At 44.3% G+C, this 19,473-nt stretch overlaps 1 protein-coding gene across 1 annotated transcript in view; it reads right to left on the bottom strand.

Annotated features, from left to right (window-relative positions):
• Nucleotides 1-1,010: 1,010 nt before the first annotated feature.
• The window catches only part of LOC146585607 (protein mono-ADP-ribosyltransferase PARP11-like), a 22,134-nt gene continuing 3,671 nt past the window's right edge, over nucleotides 1,011-19,473 (bottom strand). The window contains exons 3-17 of the mRNA XM_085322545.1: nucleotides 18,922-19,042; nucleotides 17,619-17,715; nucleotides 16,897-16,957; nucleotides 16,043-16,163; nucleotides 15,078-15,174; nucleotides 13,943-14,003; nucleotides 13,043-13,163; nucleotides 11,863-11,956; nucleotides 10,438-10,489; nucleotides 9,243-9,363; nucleotides 6,992-7,088; nucleotides 5,725-5,803; nucleotides 4,725-4,855; nucleotides 2,262-2,413; nucleotides 1,011-1,723 (exon numbers count right to left, since the gene is read on the bottom strand). Coding sequence (XP_085178671.1) covers nucleotides 1,455-1,723; nucleotides 2,262-2,413; nucleotides 4,725-4,855; nucleotides 5,725-5,803; nucleotides 6,992-7,088; nucleotides 9,243-9,363; nucleotides 10,438-10,489; nucleotides 11,863-11,956; nucleotides 13,043-13,163; nucleotides 13,943-14,003; nucleotides 15,078-15,174; nucleotides 16,043-16,163; nucleotides 16,897-16,957; nucleotides 17,619-17,713 — 1,551 coding nt within the window. The 5' untranslated portion in view covers nucleotides 17,714-17,715; nucleotides 18,922-19,042 and the 3' untranslated portion in view covers nucleotides 1,011-1,454. The remainder of the gene's footprint in view (nucleotides 1,724-2,261; nucleotides 2,414-4,724; nucleotides 4,856-5,724; nucleotides 5,804-6,991; nucleotides 7,089-9,242; nucleotides 9,364-10,437; nucleotides 10,490-11,862; nucleotides 11,957-13,042; nucleotides 13,164-13,942; nucleotides 14,004-15,077; nucleotides 15,175-16,042; nucleotides 16,164-16,896; nucleotides 16,958-17,618; nucleotides 17,716-18,921; nucleotides 19,043-19,473) is intronic.

Raw genomic sequence — 19,473 nt, 5'->3', positions numbered from 1 at the left:
CTCATCTTCTAGGCAGAGGGCAGCAGACACCATCCCCGGGGAGCGGAGATCATTCAGAACAACCACAATGCCCTGCACTCTCGGCCACTTTACAGGCCTGAGCTGCTGCTGGAGGCTGAAGTGCTCCTGGCACCGGAGGAGACGGGGCTGCTCCTGGAGAAGGTGTCTGAGAGGAAGGACTGGCACCAGGAAAGAGCTCAAAGGAGCTGCTTCCAGCTTACCCACAGATGTGACCAACTCTGATGCAGGTGCAGAAGAGTCTGCTCTTCCCTAATCAGAAGCAAACGCTATGCAACAGCTCACTGCAAAGGCACCATGACTCTGCTCCCTCTCAGCTCCAGGTTTAACATTCAGTTCTGCTGGTGCTGTGACCTACACTGGGGGCCAGGCAGACATCAGGTTGCCATATATCTCTGCAGCAATGTGTGATACAAATTTGCTACTACTACGAATCCAATAAGAATTCACTTGGTGTGAACCCATTTTACTATCTGAAACTTCAAAATAATTCCCTTAAAGCAAGATCCCAAGATTCCTAGCCTGCAGCCAGGAAGGACGCAACTACTCAGGGTAACAACTTTGCTCTTTTTAGAAGAGCAAGAGATTACTGTTGATTTGATTTTTGACATGACTGGCTATCAGTATAGCCTATAACATCTACCAGTTCTCTCAGAGATGTTGTGTGCAGCAGAGACCCTTTACTAGTTGTGCACTGCATTACCTACTCCATCTTTAGCATACTACCAATGATCAAGGCAGACTGAGGAAGACCGATGAATCACTTCTCTGTTTTCCAGGAATTTTCTTCTGAGTTGCAGTCCTTATGACTCTTACTGCAAGATAACCAAATGGGACCAGCACAGCCATAAGGGAACATGATGTAACCCCCCTTTAGGATATGATCTAAAAACCTTTTCGCACCACAAAATTCAAAGCAGCCAAACCACAAGACAAAAACAGCTTACAGACCATTGTCTACTTTTCTTACGCTGACAAGAGGCTGATGAGCTTCACTTCGTAGAAAAACAGTTCCAAAAAATCACCCCTCAAGTATGCTTTTTTTACTCCATTTCCTTATTTTCTGTATTAATTCTCTCAAACATGTCCTAACCAACATCTAGTTATGTACCACACTATAAATGGAAGTAATTTGTTTTACAAATTAATCATAATGCACATTTAAATCTACATCACACTTACATGAAAATGATCATCACATTGTCATTATAACATTATTTATTACAATTTAACTGCCACCATCTATTTATGAGGAAAACAACTCTCATAAAGAACCCAGTCATTTCATAATTTACGTTACTTGTATTTCCACTCTTGCAATAGAAACAGAACTGAAGAGTAATTGGAAGTCAGAAGTAAAGTTCTTATATGCAACAAAAAATTCTAAGGTTTAAGTGTCATTTTCAGATGAGATATTGTTACCTCTGACATCATCCTCATTGGGATGAACGTGTGTACTCCAGAATATAGGCAGGGTAAATCTGATGCTTCTCGAAGATCACGAAGATGGAAGGATCCCCTGGATCATCCACACAGCTGTCATAAAGCCTGTTTACATTCCCCGGTCTGGGYGGAGGACGAAGRWAKKMTSWGTKYCCCTGAACAAAGTCTCCGACAAGAACATGAGCTACAAACATGCTCTGGTGACCAGTGCCGGATGAGCAGTATTGATGAGAATAACTGGCATCTCTGGCAAAGTAGCTTCCTAGGGAGCAAAGAAAGCCACATGTAAGAAAATACATTAATGTATTAGTACATGAAGCAAAGCAACAAACAGCTGCTACTGGCACTTTGACAACCACCAAGTCAGCAAGCACCTTGTTCTCGTTCCCACTCCACAAAGCTCTAAACACAGCCTTGCCAGGTGCCATTTCTCCATCCACCTCGCAGCCCTCCCTGACCAAAAGTTCTGCTTAACAGCAGGTACTGGAGGCAAGGAGGGATGTTTCCAGTCCCACCAGAAGCACGCTTGCTGCTGACACCACCTGCAGTGAGCGCACGGAGGCAGGTGGACAGGAGAGTGGTGTCAGCACCAGTCAGTCCCCTCACAGCAGCCCACAGACCTGGCTGGCACTGGCAGCCCGCAGCATCGGTAGCCTACTGCTGCAGCCCCTGCATCAGCTTCTCCTGGGTCAGCAGAGGTCCTGTCTCAGCATGCTGCACCCCGCCATCGCTCAGGGACCCCTCCCTGCCTCCTCGCCATGGCTGGACCTGCCCTGAAACACAGGCTCTTGCCCTCCTACCTTTTCCATACAGCGTCCCATGAGCCCCGCAGACTCGCCAGTCGAAATTCTGCTCGCAGATGGCAGCTAGGTGGGACGAGCTTGTGCCGTGGAACAGGAGCCGCTCATCTACCTCTTGCCCTGGGCTTCTCTTTTTCATCTGCTCCTTCTGCCTACAGAAAAAACGATCTGAAGTTTCAGCAGATTCATATACTCCCATACAAACATCTCTTGTTTTTCTGGGTCTACTTCAGGTTCCAAGCTCCAACCAGATTACAAATCATATGGCTGAACAAAAAGAATATGTAGCCATTTGACCTCTCCCACAAATTTTCATCAAATGATGAAAAACACGCATACTGCACGCACTGGGACATTGCTTTAGCCTCCCCTAGTAAATCTCTGCATGCCTCGCTGAACCAGGGGTGATGGTGTTTGAAATGAGAAGAGGCAAATGAGATGAGATTAGACTCTCTCCTCCTTCACTCAAGCCTTCCACTCTCTCACATGTCAGGACAGAGCCTTTCACATGAAATCAAACTGCATGGTGGCTTCCTGCACGCTACCAGAAGGCAGGTATGCCAGATATTCACATCCAGTCTCAGTTTAATATTGTCTTTGTACGTATTCCTTACCAGAGAAAGAGAGTATACAGCAGGGGAAATAAAACCCCTCTTTCTTTAGTGACATCAGATTTGATCTTAGCTGACTATTTCTTATGCTGAAATATTGAACTAGGACCCTCAGATGACTAGAATTGATGGCATGGCTGAAGAGGCTGCTTGTTACTTTGATGGCTTTCAAAGAGAGTTTGCTTCCATTCTTTCCTGGCTCACATCAGTGCCAGAAGGTTAAAATGACTACTATACATCATGCTGTCTCTCCCAGTCGTTCCCCTTCCTTCCCTGCCTCCATCCTCAGGAAAGTCTCTTAGACCTTCTTCCATGCCAAAGTTGCAGAACTGGGAGAATTTTGAGCTGGAGCTAACAGGAATCCCTGTGCCACCACAAATGCAAAAATTACCAGTGAGCTTTAGATATTTCCCCAAAAAACTTTGAAAGTATAGCAGGAGAGATTTCAGAAATACAAGATCATCCTGATGATGGAGAAAAGAATCAAAACAAGAAAATGGAATTTCTAATATGTAGCAAACTGGTGCAACTTGCACCTTTTCCAAAGATAAGGCAATAGATCACAGCCAAAGAGCAATCTCTCCCTCTGCAGCCTTCACCACTAATTCTTAATAGGGTTAGCACCTTAAGTTTTGGTCTTGGACCTCAATTTTGCTGATAAACATAACACATTGGCCATTAATCAGGCCACATTTTCTGCAATTTCAGACTATATTCTCAGAGAAGAGCTCAAGTAGTCTCTTGGTTAGATGCATCAAAAAGTTTTCAGCTCTTGTCTCTATTGAAGGGGTAAAATTCATCTGATCAATTTTATCCATCCCCTTACTGGTCAGTAAAACCTATCCATCACTTCCTCAGGCTCTGTTCAGTTCTGACAATGTTTTACATGAGAAGATTCTACACCTAAAGACAAAAAGACTCTCTAGCAGGGTTTTGACTAAATTTTTTTGTTGAGTTGCTAGAAAATGCTAATGCCAGCTGGAGTCACTTTTTGCAGAAATATTCCAGTTTTCCAGTTTTGGCACTATTTTCTTTGGAAAATTTCAAATCCAGAATGGCATCTTTGGTTACTGTACTCAAACCCATGTTCCCGTGTCCCAAACTCCATCAGTGCAATGACAAGGACAGACAACCATAACAGGGACACTTAGGTTCAGTTTAAGTCTAGGATTAAATGTAGAGCTCCCATGTCCTGGGGAAACAGTCCATCCATTCCTCTGTCTATGGTTAATCAACATCTCAAATTTCATGAGAATAAAACTCTGGTCTTCTCTATTTTGAATGAGAACATTTTTGCAGTTCTGAGAAACCCAATAGCAAAGGAAACATTTGCCCATGTTGTTCTACCAACGGAGAGGAAACTCCAGAAACTGTTAGGTATAGTTTGAATTTATAATACTTTGTGTTGTTGTTTTTTCCTAATATTTTTAAAATGGCTTCTACAACGCCAGATTTACAAAACAGGATCTGTATGAACTCCAAGTATAAAATCTAGAGTTATAAAAGCCATCTTCATAATAAAAGTTTTTATGTTACTACCTTTTTCTCATAAAACATAAAGTTTATGTAAATTTCAGGTCCAATTTCACAGGACTGCAAATATGTTTTCATTCTTCCCACCCTTTTTAGATTTTGTTTATTTTGCTTTCTTAAATCAGAGAATCAGAGCAATGCACTCATGAGAAATTAGTCTACGCCCGTGATGGTTTGGATATGGTGCTGAGCGGAGAGAGAAGTGGTCTTCCTTTTGCCAAGAGGGGAACCACCCACACAGCTAAGCAAGGGATAGGGCCTAGCAGTTATCAGAACGGYTCTGCTGCCACCGGAAGAATGCAATAAAGCAGATACAAACAACTGGAAATACTGCCAAAGCATCGGGTTCTGAATTCTCCGGAGCCTGTGGATTCTGTAATGTTTCATTGTCCGCTGAAATAGGTTCTCAATTTCTCTGTATTTGCTGGCAGTGCGGCTGACTTCTACTAACTGCAAATATTAACACAACAGAGATCAACATGTTAAAGAGCTTTAAGTTACACCTCCCCAGTCCTTCCCACCCATCGAGGAGGGAAAGCCTTGTGGCTGCTATCACTGTTGAAGATTTTTTGGAGCCTTCTCTCACTTATTCATYTTTTCCTTGCTCTCACCCCTATCCCAAATGTACTCGGATCTCCTACTCCAAGGTCTTGTCTATAATACAAAGGAACTATTGCTTTCTGTGGAGCATGTTTGTTCTGCACACAGAGATATCCTTGTCAAAAATAAGCTAAAAAAAGCTATACAAAGACACTCYGGATTCAGAATAGATATCTGGAGAGGAGAAAGTGAAATAGTTCTTCCACATCAAGTCACACCTACCTTTCTCGTGCACTAGCTCCCTTTAGTAGRCAAGTCCTAATGTTATTGTAGTGAGACATCAATGAGCTTTGTCATGACACCATCTGATGTTTCAAATATACACAAAATCTAAATCTCATAATAACAATATTGAGTTGATGATCACCCTAAAGCACTTGCTTTAATTTGAAATTCTAGCACATGAGTTGAGTTTTAAAGGAGAAACAGTGCTGTGAATAGACCACTGCCAAGGCGAACTGAACTCAACCTCCAGATCATCAGTGGTCTTCTTGGTCAAATCAAAAGCACAATGGACAAATGAACATTTCTACGCAATGGCCATTTAGATGTACAGCCCCTACAGTGCAAGTGAACTATCTTAGTGAAACCTGTGTCTCCTGGAAGCTATGGCACATCTATCCTTGTCCCTCTTGCAGCTGTACATATTGAAGTGACATGTTTGCAAGCTGAAAACTAACAGAATCAARCCCTGGACAGATGTGAACAGATATATATACCTCATATCCTGTTTCTGGTAGTGCTGAATGGTCCCAGTCTGAAGGAAACAGATGATGTGTGTGAATAGCATCTGTTTGTCTGTTTAAAACAAGTTTAAACAAGATTAGAAAACTCAAAGGACTTCCATGAGGCAGTCTCCTGGTCATGAGATATAAACTACAGCTCAGGGGTTGCCTCAGAAAATCCTAGCTCTTTATATTCTCTATAAATTTTTCTCCCGTGCTGATACAAGCCACCAGTAGAGAACTTCCATGTATGTTGTAGCAATGCTCTGCAGTAGGATGCATCACACAGTGCTTTCAGCAAAGTGTTATCTTTTCCTTCCATTCTTGGCTGCAYGCCCATAAGTGTGCCTGAAGAAAGTACAAATAGCCCTTCAAATAGCATCACCCATCCTTACCACTGCCAGGCCATACTAACTTCCTCTGGCCATGAGGTACAGGAAAATGTAATGGTACAAACAGTTCGCACAATACCCACTGAGAGCCTAAGAAATTAGTACATCTCTCCTTTTCATGATTCTGCTTAGGTGCCTAGGGCAGGACCATGCAATTCAACCCACTGGGAGAGGAATCAGAGAAGGAAAAGTCAACTAAAAATGTCAAATTATCAATGTCTGCCTTGCACCTTAACCAGCGCATTTGCTTTCTTCCAATCTCTTATTTCTCCTGACTGCTAGAAGGTCTATTCCAACAATGTCACACATCTTCCCAAACCAAGGTGCCATTCCTCCAGTCTCACCCTTCTTCTCACTATGGATTACTACATCCACAAATCAGGACGCCAGGCTTATTCCTTGAGCTTCCCCAGCTCAGTAACAGGCTGTGTGGCAGACTAAAGGGTATTTTTTCACAGCCTATATAGCTACACATGTCTACTTTGGACCACATGTTTCACACAGTGACCAGGACCAGCCTTGACGGAGGGATGTACAAAAATAAAAAAAAATAAATAAAAAAAAAAAAAAAAAAGGAAATGCCATTATGCTAAGAAATTTCTATTTCTGATAGATTTAGTTGAATGCCCTCAGTCATCTAACTTCCTGCCAGCTGTGAAGAATGGCTCTAGTAGTATCCAGGTCACTGAGACTTTTGCCTTAGTGCATTCCCCCGCCTGTCMCAGTGAGAACCTACCCATACTGTCAAATCCTACTTACCTGCATGAAGCTRCAACCAGCAGATAAATGAATTACACTGAAGCAGGAGAGGACTCAGTAAATAGCTAGTATTTTACAGACAGGGAGATAATGAACATAATGTCCAGTACCTTTTCTTGTCCTGTTCGCTACTGCCACTCATTTCAGCACTTGGACTCCTGCAGATTTTTGTCACAGTCTGAGTATTCGGATTTCTCTGGACCATTTCTTGAAAGAGAACACAAAAGTACCACGAATTAGCAAGAAGACCTTTGCCATCTGGGAGYGTTGCCCAGGAAAGCAGAAGTCATTGTGCAACACAGTGAAACAATGCCCTTCCCAGAGCCTCTTTTCTGCCGCACATTCCCAATGTGTCACAGCAGGATTAGCTTAGCTCGTGCTGTTCCTGCAGGGAGCCCCTCCTTTACTCTGCGCCATTTCTGCTTTAGGCATTTTACTGACAGCATGAAGGGATCTGTGCAGAGGTTTCATGTTCTAATGGTGACTGAAGAGTTATCACCATCATCTGATTTCACCTCTTCTTCCCTTCAYATAGTCTGTCTCCAAAAACGCTAAGATTTGATAGGCTGCTAATCTATCTTCTGACTAGCACGAGGTCATCTTGTCATGCTAAAAGAAGGATCCCTCTTCCTCTCTTCTGATCTCAGAGTGACAGCACAGGGCAAACGCTGACAGGCACTTAAAGTTTTGGGCAGGTTTGCGGACATCTTTTCAACCACGTCTCACTCAGAGTAGTTAAAGCATGGCAATAGCCATTTGACTTTTCATCTGATTTATAGAATTATGATCTGCCTCACAGAAAAGGACTCTTTAAAGTACCTAACCCTTTCTCTGGGTATCTGGAATCTACTTTACTCATGCTACATCTTTCCTGCTTTCCTGTCTTCCAACAGTGATATAGTGCCTCACATTGACCTCCCAGTCTCAGACTCTCTCATTATTTYGTTGTTTGCTAAAAATGTTCATGGTAATTCCTGCTGCTCTCCACAAACCTAGCAACTTGTGCTAAGCATGTCAGGCAAGGACCTTGTAGCTCAGAGACGATTCATGTCTCAGAAGCTCAGGAAGCCCTGATCTTGCTGCATACAGACACACTAAGAGTTTCGCAGCCTCTCCTGTGAATACTGGGTTCACCAGCYCCCACACAGTGATATGCCTGGTTTGTATCAGATTACTCAGCCTTAGCTTTATCACTAGGGAAGGCATAAGGAGAAAAGCCCCCATACGCTTAGTTAAGAACACAGTAAAGGATATAAGCTGTGAGAAGAAAACTACAGAATGAGCTTCTGAGACTGTGCTCAGCCACCTTTGGAGCCCTTTAATTAATCGGCCTGCTTAGAGCTCATTTCCCTGCAGAGATCTTGGACAAGCTTCCCTCTTTTTCTAGTTGCTGATGAGGGCCTCCAAAGCAGCTGTGCTCTTTCTTTAGCCCCAGACATAAGAAGGGAGACATTCTACCCAACTCTTGCTCCCTCAGACTGGATTTCAAGATATTATGTGGCAATGTACACCCTCTTCTTCAGGCATAAGACATGCACACATTTTAACATCAGACTGCTTTCCAGCGCTTGCAACCACCTTAAATACGATATATCATGAGCAACAGTCATTGCACACAATCTCTTTTTAAGCTTTGTGCAGAATTTATGCCATAGAAACTCAAAACTCAGTTCACAATTACCCTGTGCTTTGGTGCCTCTTCTATTTCTTTTTCCCTGTTCCTTTCCCCAAAGCAAGGCTGCAGCACTTTTTTTCTACTTGAAAAGGACCTAGCTGTATGGCATATTCACACACAAGGAAAAGCAGAGTCACTAGCTTGTCATATCCACTGTGCATCATGGTAAATTGCATTCATACAAAAAGTCAAGATTACAAAGCATGCAACAGTCACCTATACTGTGTATGTACAAAAGGGCCAGTATATCTAAGATCAGTTAGTCTCATTATCATTTTCTTCCACATGCATGCATTTCAGACCTTGATTTCCTAGTTATAAACATGTAAAAATGTTCCCATATTTACAGCCTTAGCAGAGTATGGTGTCACATTAAGAAGACAGAGATATTACTCTAAAATCCAAGTCACCCTGTTTAGACCAGAGCCACCTCCAGTTTCAATTAGTCTTCAAAAACTATTTCCATTTTCTCCTGCAATGCTGCTTATGTTTTATCCATTTTACATTTAAATTATTTTGCTTTCCTCTTCTTACTGTCCTAAGAGATGCTGTTTGTACCCCATGAAATGTTCCCCCACAGCTCTTGTACTTGTGCATAAGAGCAGCTTCAACGGCTTTCAGGGAAAGAACCATTATAATTAGCTTCCCTATAAGTATTTCAAGTGTTAAACACACGGATCTTTTACCTTTGAAATCAAATTTGTATTTCTGTGAATCAACTATAAATTCGCAGGAGCCTTCCTGATGAGCTTGAAATAACAGCTCCACCTCTGCAGAAGATACAGGGGCAGCACACTGGTCTGAGTGCTATAAAGGAGAGAGATATCTGTTAGAAATGCATGTTGGGCTATGGTGGTGTTGCACACACATAGCAAAGTTGGATTTAGCATCTATACAAGTCATGGAGAAAAGCCAGTGATCTAAACTGTTCCTGATAACAGACTTATCTCTATCCCACAGCCAGTTCTCTCCACTGTCTTTATGAGTCTCTCCACCACCAAAGACTGGAGGGACTCTCTCCTGTTCACATCTCCTCTCTATCTCCCAGTTTGATTACTTGTGCATGTCACCTCCCTTCACCAGCCTTGTGCAGACACCATCCACTTCACTCCCTGGAGCTCCTTCACCCACCTCTTARTGCCCAGGGGTAAAAGAGTAGAGGCTCCCTGTAGGGGGAGGTGCGATTCAAGGCTCCTGGGTTATTTCCAGCAAAGTTTAAAAACGGTGGTGTTTCCCAGGGCCCCAAGGAGGAAAAGCAGGTGTTTTCCAGGGCCTTGTTTTTCAGCAAAAGTATGCAGAAAAAAGATCCTTTTCACACATGCAGAATTTTCAAATTGAAATGTTTTCAACAAATCCCTCAGCCACTTGTAAAGGCAGCGTGTTTTCAGAACTGCATCTCCTGGGAGCATTAATGAAAATCAGCAAAAATTACAGAAATATGTGAGATCATCAAAAAAACCACTGGGAGGATATCTGAGTGATGTTTATTAAATAAAACTAGCAAGTGAGAAGTTCAAAACAAGTTGAAGGAGACTCTCCTTCAAGCAACATTTAGTTCAGYTGTGGGAATCATTGTTAAAAGATGTTGTGGTTGCTAAAAGTTTATAGAGGTTTAAAAAACTGATGGAATAATTACTGAAAGAAAAATGCATCCAGGGCTATTATACATAGAGATACTATCTGTGATGCAGGAGATCCACAAGTCAAAAATCGTTGTAGGCAGTGAGTACCTTCTTGGAAAAAATGTCATCCAGTTAAGGAGATGGGCTCCAGAACTAGATGTACCTGTTCTGACATAGTTTGGCCACTACACTTTTGGGGAAGGGGAAAGCAGAAAGGCAGCAACCAGCATAATGTGTTGGAATAAGAGGGAGATCTCACCTGTTTCCCGTATTCAACCCAACGATGCCCATTCAGCCAATACCAGCAGCAGCTTCCCATTTCAGTCATGGAGCAGGCATCAATGATTGACAGATTGTAAAGATGAGAAACATAACCATGTAAAACAACAACAACAACAAAGACAGATCAGTTTCTGGCAGTCCCAGAAAGACTCAGTAACTCAGCAACGAGTATGTCAATTAATGTGACCAATAACGCTGCAGCCCTTCAGTGTGCTCCAAGGTATTTAAATCCATACTCTCTGCTCCTTTCACCCTCCTCCAGCTCTTTGTGCTGGGGGCAGCAACCTGTGCTAGGTACCTAGCAGCTGTAATTACACTGTGATTTCTTGGGGGAGGAAGATCTAACCCGCTTGCATTGAAGGCACCCATGAAGAATAGGCCCGAACAGATCCTATAGGCTACTTATGGTTAAGGTTTGTCTTCTGTGAATGGCAATAAGACAATGTCTTGTCCAATATCTCCCTCCTTTAGCTCTCCACCAGTCCCACACCTCATCACAACCACCTTCAGCTCTTTCATCCTCCAACTGCTTGTCTCCTTCTGACCCCAAACCTGCAACCTTACCAGTGTTCCTACCCCTATTGTCTCCCACAGCAGCACTCCTCCACCTTGTCACTCCTGTCCTGAGAGAAGGTCCTAGTGCCAGCCTAGCTCGTTATGTTAACAAACATCCTGAGCATCCAAGGTGCCAGGTGAGTCCTGCTTCCCTCCCTGTTGGCTGCCCACCAGCATAGGCTACCTGGCAGGGCATGCAGGTTTTATCCCCTGTGCAAATTCAGTACAGCTCATGTCTCAGGCGGTCACCAAGTCATGCGAATGCAGCCACATTGCTTTACCCAGCAGAGTCCAAAACATACAGGCCAACCGCTAAATGTAACCCTTCCACAGACATCTAAGTGGTTAAGTGCCCTAGGCACAAAAGGTGCCCTAGAGCTCCACTGAAATGCACCCCCCCTACTTGCTCCTCACTATTCCTTTTCTGTAGCAGCCCAGGTAACACAACCATACCTATCTTATCTGAAGAAAATAGGCCTGCTGGGGGACTGGCAGCCAGGCCAGACCTGGTTTTCCCTCCCTCTGACCTGTTGGAGCAGCAGAAGGACCAATATTGGTGCCACAAGGATGGCTTGGTGACAGCCATGGCTCTCGCGAGTGCTGGTGAGCGTTCCTACCTTCACCAGCTCACCCCATCCAGCTACGCAGAATTGGGATCTCCTTCCCTGCCAGCACCACGACAGGTGGCTTGAGACACATGGGCTCACCTCCCTCCCCAAAAGGAGCTTCCCTCTGCCTAGCCTGCAGCCACTATCACAGGCTCTCTCCTACCAAAAACTGAATGGGCACTGCCATCTATGGATATAGTCGCAAAAGACTGCCAAACAGAAAATACAGCACTCGGTACCTTTTCTTCTGCTGAATGTCTCTATCAGAGGCGCTGTCTGGCCACCGGCAGATTTGTCTTGTCATCTGTGTGTGCAGATTTCTCTGGAGCATGTCTAGAAAGAAAACATGAATGCATTCATAATTGGAAGAATGGATTTTGGCACCTGAGTATGTTGTCCATGAGAAAACAAGTGGTCTTCCAATRTGCCTTAAGAAATTCCTCCACATCATATATTGGAAAGCAAGAAAGTCTGGGTAAATTTCTTTTGGTGGCTAATCTTCTGCCCTTTATCCTGTGCCATTTTCTTTTCACTGTCAGTTGTAATGACTCTGTCCAAGTATTTGGAGGACCTGTCTGACAGCTGACGAACACCTCATCATCATCATCTGGTTTTGCCTGATTTCAATTCTTTCTGTCACGGGGCATTTTTTTTCTTTTTCTTTTCTTCCCCGAGTTACCCTGACAAAAAGATCTAGAGCTGTGAGATGGCTATATACATTGTTTCTACCAACAAAGGCTTGTTACTTGGTATCTCAGTTCTTGTTCCAGTAATAATATTACAAAGTAAGAATAGGGTCATTGCAATCCCTTCCTTCTAAACAAATTTTGGGATAAAGTGTTACCTGTAGAGGTCCCTGAGATGTGGGGGATGTGACTCCCTCTTTTTCTTTGTGCCTCAGACAAAGTAGTTCAGGCACAGAAATTTCTACTCAACAATTTATTTTGGTTAAGTAAGTAGTCTCATTCAACAGTACGTCAGATATATTCAGAACACAGCAAATGTACTCTCATCCAGTGCTCTGCACTGTGCTAGCAGTGTTATACACAGGATTTCCTGGCCAGACAGATGAAAAGCCTGGCTCAGGGTGGGTCATGCATCACATTGCACCATGTGGTCACAGTCAAGAGGCTCTAAAACCTGTCCTTAGCTCACACCCCTTCCTCCTCCCTCCACTTAGTCTAGAGCTGTACTCTTCCTTGCACCACCATCTGTGCACGTCCTTGAGCCTGCTCCATTCTGGGATCCCATCCTTTCCCTCTTGCCTTCCATGCTGCCACAGCAGTGACCTCCTACAACCCACAAAACTCTTCCCAGCCCTCTCATACTCATGCCTGCAAGCCCTCCCCAAGGAGAAGCTGCACTACAGTGCCAGTCACATCACAACTGCATTAGACACCGGGCAAACAGATACTTCACCTTTGAAGTTTATCTCATAGCGCTGAGAGCCTGCTTGAAACTGGAGAGTGCCTTTCTGGTCAGCCTGAAATGCCTTCTCCACTTCGGCAGAGGTTACGGTGGCAGCACAGTGGTTTGGAGACTAGAAAAGTGAAGAGGGACATGATCCAAGACAGGAGCCTTTGGTGAAGATGAAATTGCATGCATGCTGTAGAGCAGGATTTAGCCCATAGCAAGGAGAAAAGCTGAGGTGGGTTTTTTCCCCCATCACCAGATTCAGGTCTCATCATTTGCTTTAGTCTGCCACAAGCTTTCCATTGGAAATCCTGCCACAATCCACTGCTCCCTCCCATAGCCCAACTAGAAATACTGGGRTTGGTGCTGTGTACTCAGGCAGCCCCACAAAATCCTCATACTCCCATCCTTGCAGACCACAGCATGGAGATTTGAGATGCAGCCAGGGCACTTTTCATCACGGAAGACATTTTGGGATCTCTAACAGAGTTGAGAAGTCTTCAAGGGCATCTTTAAGGGTATTGTTAATTTAATTTTTTTTTAAAGTAGTCCCCCCTTTTTTTAAATCAAATGTCAAGATTTTCCAAGGAGAGCAACAATTTTCATGTACAAATACAATGATAAAAATTGTTCATTCAAAGCCAATTTTGAGAAAGATTTCAATCTGCCCTAGCAGATGAGGGATTTCAGATATGACAGTTATGAAATTTCCTCAGAGTTATTTCCTCAAAGTCTTAATAAAATCCCAAGGGACAAGAACATTCCAGAAGAACCCAAGTCACTTAGGAAAGCACTGAGGTAAAATCTGAAGCATGGAAACAGCACTTTCTGCATGAAGACTATGAAAAATAGCCTCTGAGAAGCAATTGGTGCACAGTGTTGGGTGTGTGGGCAAGAGACACTCACCTTGTCCCCATACTCCACCCACTGGTTTGAGTCATCCAGCCAATACCAGCGTTGTCCTGTGCTGTCCACCAAGAGCATATCAGCAAGTGACATACAGAGTAGAAAGCAGAAGTTTTTCTTTTCCATCTTCACCTGCTCCTGTCAACGCTCCCAAACTCATGCTCCCTGTCRCTTTCCCCTTCCCCTGCACTATGGGTTAGGGTCTGGACCCTACTACTGCTGAGTTCACCGATAGCCAGCAGCTAGTGCAGAGAAAAGACCGGTCTGACCATATGCRATAGGCCTTGAAAGCACAGGAGCCAAGAAATCCTATTTATAATTACCCCACCGAGATACCCCACTTCCCAAGCCAGTGGCAGTTCTCCCAGTGCCTCTCACACCTGGAGTTCTTATTGCCCTCTCCCATGGAGGCCCAGCCACTGGAGCCCTGCTGTGTGTTGGTGGGGAGGTCGACAGGATGCGTAGTGTAGAGGTACCTGCATTTACACACTCAGCTGGCACTCAGCGCCTGGCCTGACAACTGAGTGTGGTCATGCATCCACTGGCTTGTCTGGCAGAGAACCAACATGACACTTGAGTCAACTACCCAGACAAACACCAGCTTGCAAGAACATAGTGAAAGACCAAACAAATCATGCAATAAAGACAGCAGGCAACCAAGGATGTTTCAAGGACCTCRCACATATTCACAGAAGATCTACACAGTAGCAAACTTGACCAGGCAAATGACCTCCCTCTAATATTGACTAGGCTCAGTCCTGTCTGAGAGAGGTACGGAAATCCCATACAGACAAGCATAGCATCTCCAGTACTGATGATGAGCATTTCCTACTTCCATCAGTGTTTGATTGCCACRGACTGCTGGTACTCAGATGGCACAAGATTGTTTAATTTGTTTTCAGGCATTTGGAGAAAGTCCTCCGCAGCATCACCAAAAAACCCCCAACAAACCATGTCATAGAGCTGCTGCAGAACTCACTACCAGTAAGATATCTGAAGCACAGACTATCTATAATCGTACTACCAGAAGATACTGAATGAAAGAATCCTACCAAAGTGAGGAGATCTTCCCAATGAGTAGGCACTGCCATCTTTTTACTAGACAGAARTAAACAACAAATGCATTGCCTGGTACCTTTCTCCTTGCTGGTTCCCATCTCCATCAGATGCATCTGGTGGCCACCGGCAGATTCTCCTCACTTGCTGAGTAAGTAGATTTCTCTGGACCATGTCTTAAAAGAAAACACAATGCACCAAAAATTATGGAAAGGATGTTGCTATCCATTAGAAAAGAAGTCATCTTATACAGCCCAGTGCTATCTCTTTCCAAGTCTCTTCTCCACTTTGGGGACCCTTCTGCCTTATCTTTTACTCTGATACTTCTACTTGAGATATCTCATTGTCAACAATAGCAAATCTCTGTACATGTTCTAATAGCCAGCTGGCCATCAAGCTGCTTATTGCTACCTCTTGGTTTCTTCTCATCAAAAGCCTACACCAAAACTCCAAGATGTGTTAGATCAGTAATCCAGCCTTCCTACCAGCACAGGACTGTCCCTGGGAGTTGAGGAAATGTCTTTTTCCTCCATTTTCACTAGTGTGGCTCACAGTGACCCCTCCACTTCCCACCCGAGAAAACTCCCAGAACTTCTGTGTATGCTCCTCAGATCCTGTTCACGTCTTTCTTTCTTTCTCAAGTGCAGATGATCTGCAGATGAACAGACTWAGACCCAGCTAGAGTATTTTCCTGTACATCATGCTTCTGCACAGGATTTTTTGGATGCAGGGGGCAGGAATCCGCAGGCTGCAGCACACACTCCAACACCACATTACACTACTATTGCCCCAYGACTATAGTTACTCCTCCACCTTTTTTTTGCTTCCTCCAGTTAGGCTGTGCCCTGCACTGATTAGTCTGCTTGAACATCTGCACACATACTTCAATCCACTCTGTCCTATGATCCTGTTCAGTTTGACATTACACAAGGTGCCCCCACTGCTCTCTGCGCTCATGCCTGCAAGCCCTCCCCAAGGAGAAGCTGCACTACAGTGCCAGTCACATCACAACTGCATTAGACACTGGGCAAACAGATACTTCACCTTTGAAGTTTATCTCATAGCGCTGAGAACCTGCTCGAAACCGGAGAGTGCCTTTCTGGTCAGCCTGAAATGCCTTCTCCACTTCAGCAGAGGTTACAGTGGCAGCACAGTGGTCTGGAGACTGGACAAGTGAAGGAAAATATTCATCAGATGCAAGTTTTCACTTAATGGGCCTAGAGAGTAGCATTTGATTTGCTAACCAGGAGATAGGCAAGAACAACTGCTTACAACCTGGATTTTGCCAGTGCAGAAGCTCCCACCCAGTGTTGCCCCTCAGAATCTGTTTTCTGTACTCTGCCACCACTTGTTCCCAGTCACTGCTCCTCAKCATAGCACACTTGAACTAAGCCTGGCAGGGAGGGAGGACTGCAGGGAGGGCTCTGTGGACTGTGATGCATGCCATCTCCTTCTCAGCTTTACAAATGAGGTTTGAGAACATCACCAGGGCTTCCTAAAGGGTGGTATTTTGTTATTGTTCCTTGTCAGTGCTTGGGACAGTTTTCTGGCAGTCTCTTCCTCAGTGAGTTATTAGGATTTCCAAGAGAAAAGAGCACTTTCCTCACAGATGAACACACATCATAAAAATTATTTAGACAAAAGCAATCTGAAAGGTTCTGTTTTGGCCAAAAAAATAAAGTGTTTAGATCTAKACCTCACAGGCTCCTGAGGGGTACGACTATATTTAAGAGAGGCAGCTGAGTATGTCAAATGCACATATGCTGTGTGGAAATGCTGAGAGAATATCCAAGACATATGTGAAAGGCACTGCTCGCAGGGAAAAAAAGAAAGAAAAATAGTAGCCTCTGCTAGGTGGCTAGCACATGGCATCGGACACAAAAGAAAAAGATGCTTACCTCTTCTCCATATTCAATCCACTGATTAGATTCATCCAACCAATACCAGCGTTTATCCGTACTGACCACAGGGTGAGCATCAGCATATRATGCACAGAGAAGTAAGATATGTACATGGAATGAAAAAGTAAATCGGCATCTGGTTAGCCTCTGCCTTTTCACTCTTTCCATCCTCCATTTCCACCTACACCTCCTCTTCTTCCCAGTACTGCTATTGCAATGCCTTCCCACTTCCTRTCCAAGATGATCGTGTTTTAGAAGGTACCTCCGATCTGCTGCTCCTCACCTCACAGGTTCAGAAAGTGGAGCTGTTCTTTGTGGCACTGATGATGAAGGAGGGAAGGGATGGCAAACATCTCAAAGTGCATGGCTGGTCATCYGAGTCACATCACCTCATGACAGGTGGAGTAGCTTAGGTCTGGCACAACACATRTGCCAGCCACCTCGTGAACCACCCGTGTACCAGAGCACAACTCGCCAGCGGTAGGCACAGCCCTTTGGGGACTGCGGTGGCCGACATGCTCTCCCAGGAGACCAGCAGCAGAATTAGACTCAGCTCGCTCTCTGTCAGACCTTTCCCAAAAGGAGCTTCGCTCTGCCCAGCTTGCAGCCACTGCCACAGCCTCCCTCTTCCCGGAACAGATACTGAAAACTGAACAGGCACTGCCATCTAGAGACACGGTAGCAAAAAGCTGCCAACGAGCAAATGCAGCACTTGGTACCTTTCCTCCTGCTGGCTCCCATCTCCACTGGAGGTGTCATGTGACTGCCGGCAGATTCGTCTTGCCGTCTGAGTGTGCAGGTTTCTCTGGATCATGCCTTGAAAGAAAACATGAATGCATCCAGACTTAGAGTGGTTATTCAAGGAATGTGTAACTCGGCTGTGGAACCCACTGCCACAAAATGATACAGGTGCTTTAAGCTTACACAAGTCAAGAAAGACTAGGAAAAAAAAAACCCACAGAAGGAAAGAAATCCRGCCAGGGCCATCAACTGCAGAGACATTACCCTAGACTTAGGAAGTCCCTGAGCTGCAAGTCCCTGGATGCCAGCAAAGTACCACTCCCCGCTAGCCCTCTCCTCTTCCCTGGGGATCCAGCATCAACCATGGCTGGAGACAGGCTAGTATGTATCAGCCTGACCCTGTATAGCTGCTCCTGCATAGTGAGGCACACTATCCCTAAGAAAAATTGTTGTCCAACCCAGCTATGCAATGCCTTAACCAGTGCCTGCTCTGACTTGCTGTCTGCGAGTGACATTAAATCTGGACTGGCAGCACGAGCAGGGCAGACACACRTCCTCTTTGTAGCCTGCGAAGGCTTCTCCTTCAATTCTGTCACACAGCAACTTTYGGGCTAACACAGTTCCGTGGCTCAAAAGGGATGTGCTCACTTAAAACGTTACCTATGCATGATAGCTCTTTTCTTTCCTTTGTCTGAATGGCACTCGTGTATTTTGCTTGTGAAAAAATGAATTACCCAAATAATGTCCTTCTCTGGAAACAAGCTCACAGCTGAATGGCAGGAGAATCACAGGCTTTCTCTCATGCAGCTCTCCTCCTGCAGCAACCTCAGCAAATCCAAGCCTCTTTCAGATTTTGCTTTTCCTCTTTCACAACCCTTCCCTTGCATATGCACCATGTCCTGGGTATTAACCTCAAACTATCATCCTAATACTTCTCCTTTTCTGTTGTTGAATACTGTGACTTATTTTTTTCTTATTCTTTTAACTGTACAGCTCTCTAATAGCTCCAGCAATTTGAATCCACAAAGTTAAACAAAAGAATGAGAAATTATTATATAATTCTCCATTTTAGACTCTTTCAGACACAAGCAGCATCTCCTCTACCTCTGCAGTTTACAGACGAGCAATTTTCTAGCAAGCTCTTTCAAACATCAGTGTTTCTTCTGACTAAGACAGCTACTTCTGCCAGTGATGAGGATACGTGAGGCATTTTCAGGAGTGAAGCTACACTAGGGAGTCAGCAATACGTCATATGTGTTAAATTACAAACAAAGTTTTTACCTTTGAAGTTTATCTCGTATCTCTGTGAATGAACTCGAAATCTCAGAGTGCCTTCCTGATCTGCCTGAAATGCCTTCTCCACCTGGGCAGATGTTACAGTGGCCGCAGGGTTGTTTGACTGCTACAAAAATGATGAAAGTGACAATATATGTATATAAGTAGGTGGCTCTGAATGCTGTTAATACACCCAGGTTCATCATTACATCAAAAGCTGGGTGTTTAGTAGCCAAAATAGTGCTGCATTGTACTTTAGAGAAGCAGCCTTTTGAATGCAGCTTCGTTGGCTTACCAGTGAGTTACTAACACTCCCCACCCTCACCCTGAAATACATATATATAAATACACACACATATGACCAGTCTTGAAAATGATGTTACCCCTCCTAGAACATACAACATACGACAATGTCTAGAGCTGATATTCAGAAGCTCCCCTGAAAGTATGACGGAAAAAAAAAATCAAGGTTTGGTGAATGCTACAGGAATACAAAAAGACATCAGAAAGCCATCAGAAGCCAGAAAGGATTGTCTGTCATATAACAAGCAATCCTCG

Source organism: Rhea americana, unplaced genomic scaffold (genome assembly GCF_003343005.1).
Source record: "Rhea americana isolate MKP2758 unplaced genomic scaffold, rheAme1 scaffold_79, whole genome shotgun sequence".
Lineage (NCBI taxonomy): Eukaryota > Metazoa > Chordata > Aves > Rheiformes > Rheidae > Rhea > Rhea americana.
This window is presented reverse-complemented; position numbering and strand designations above follow the sequence as displayed.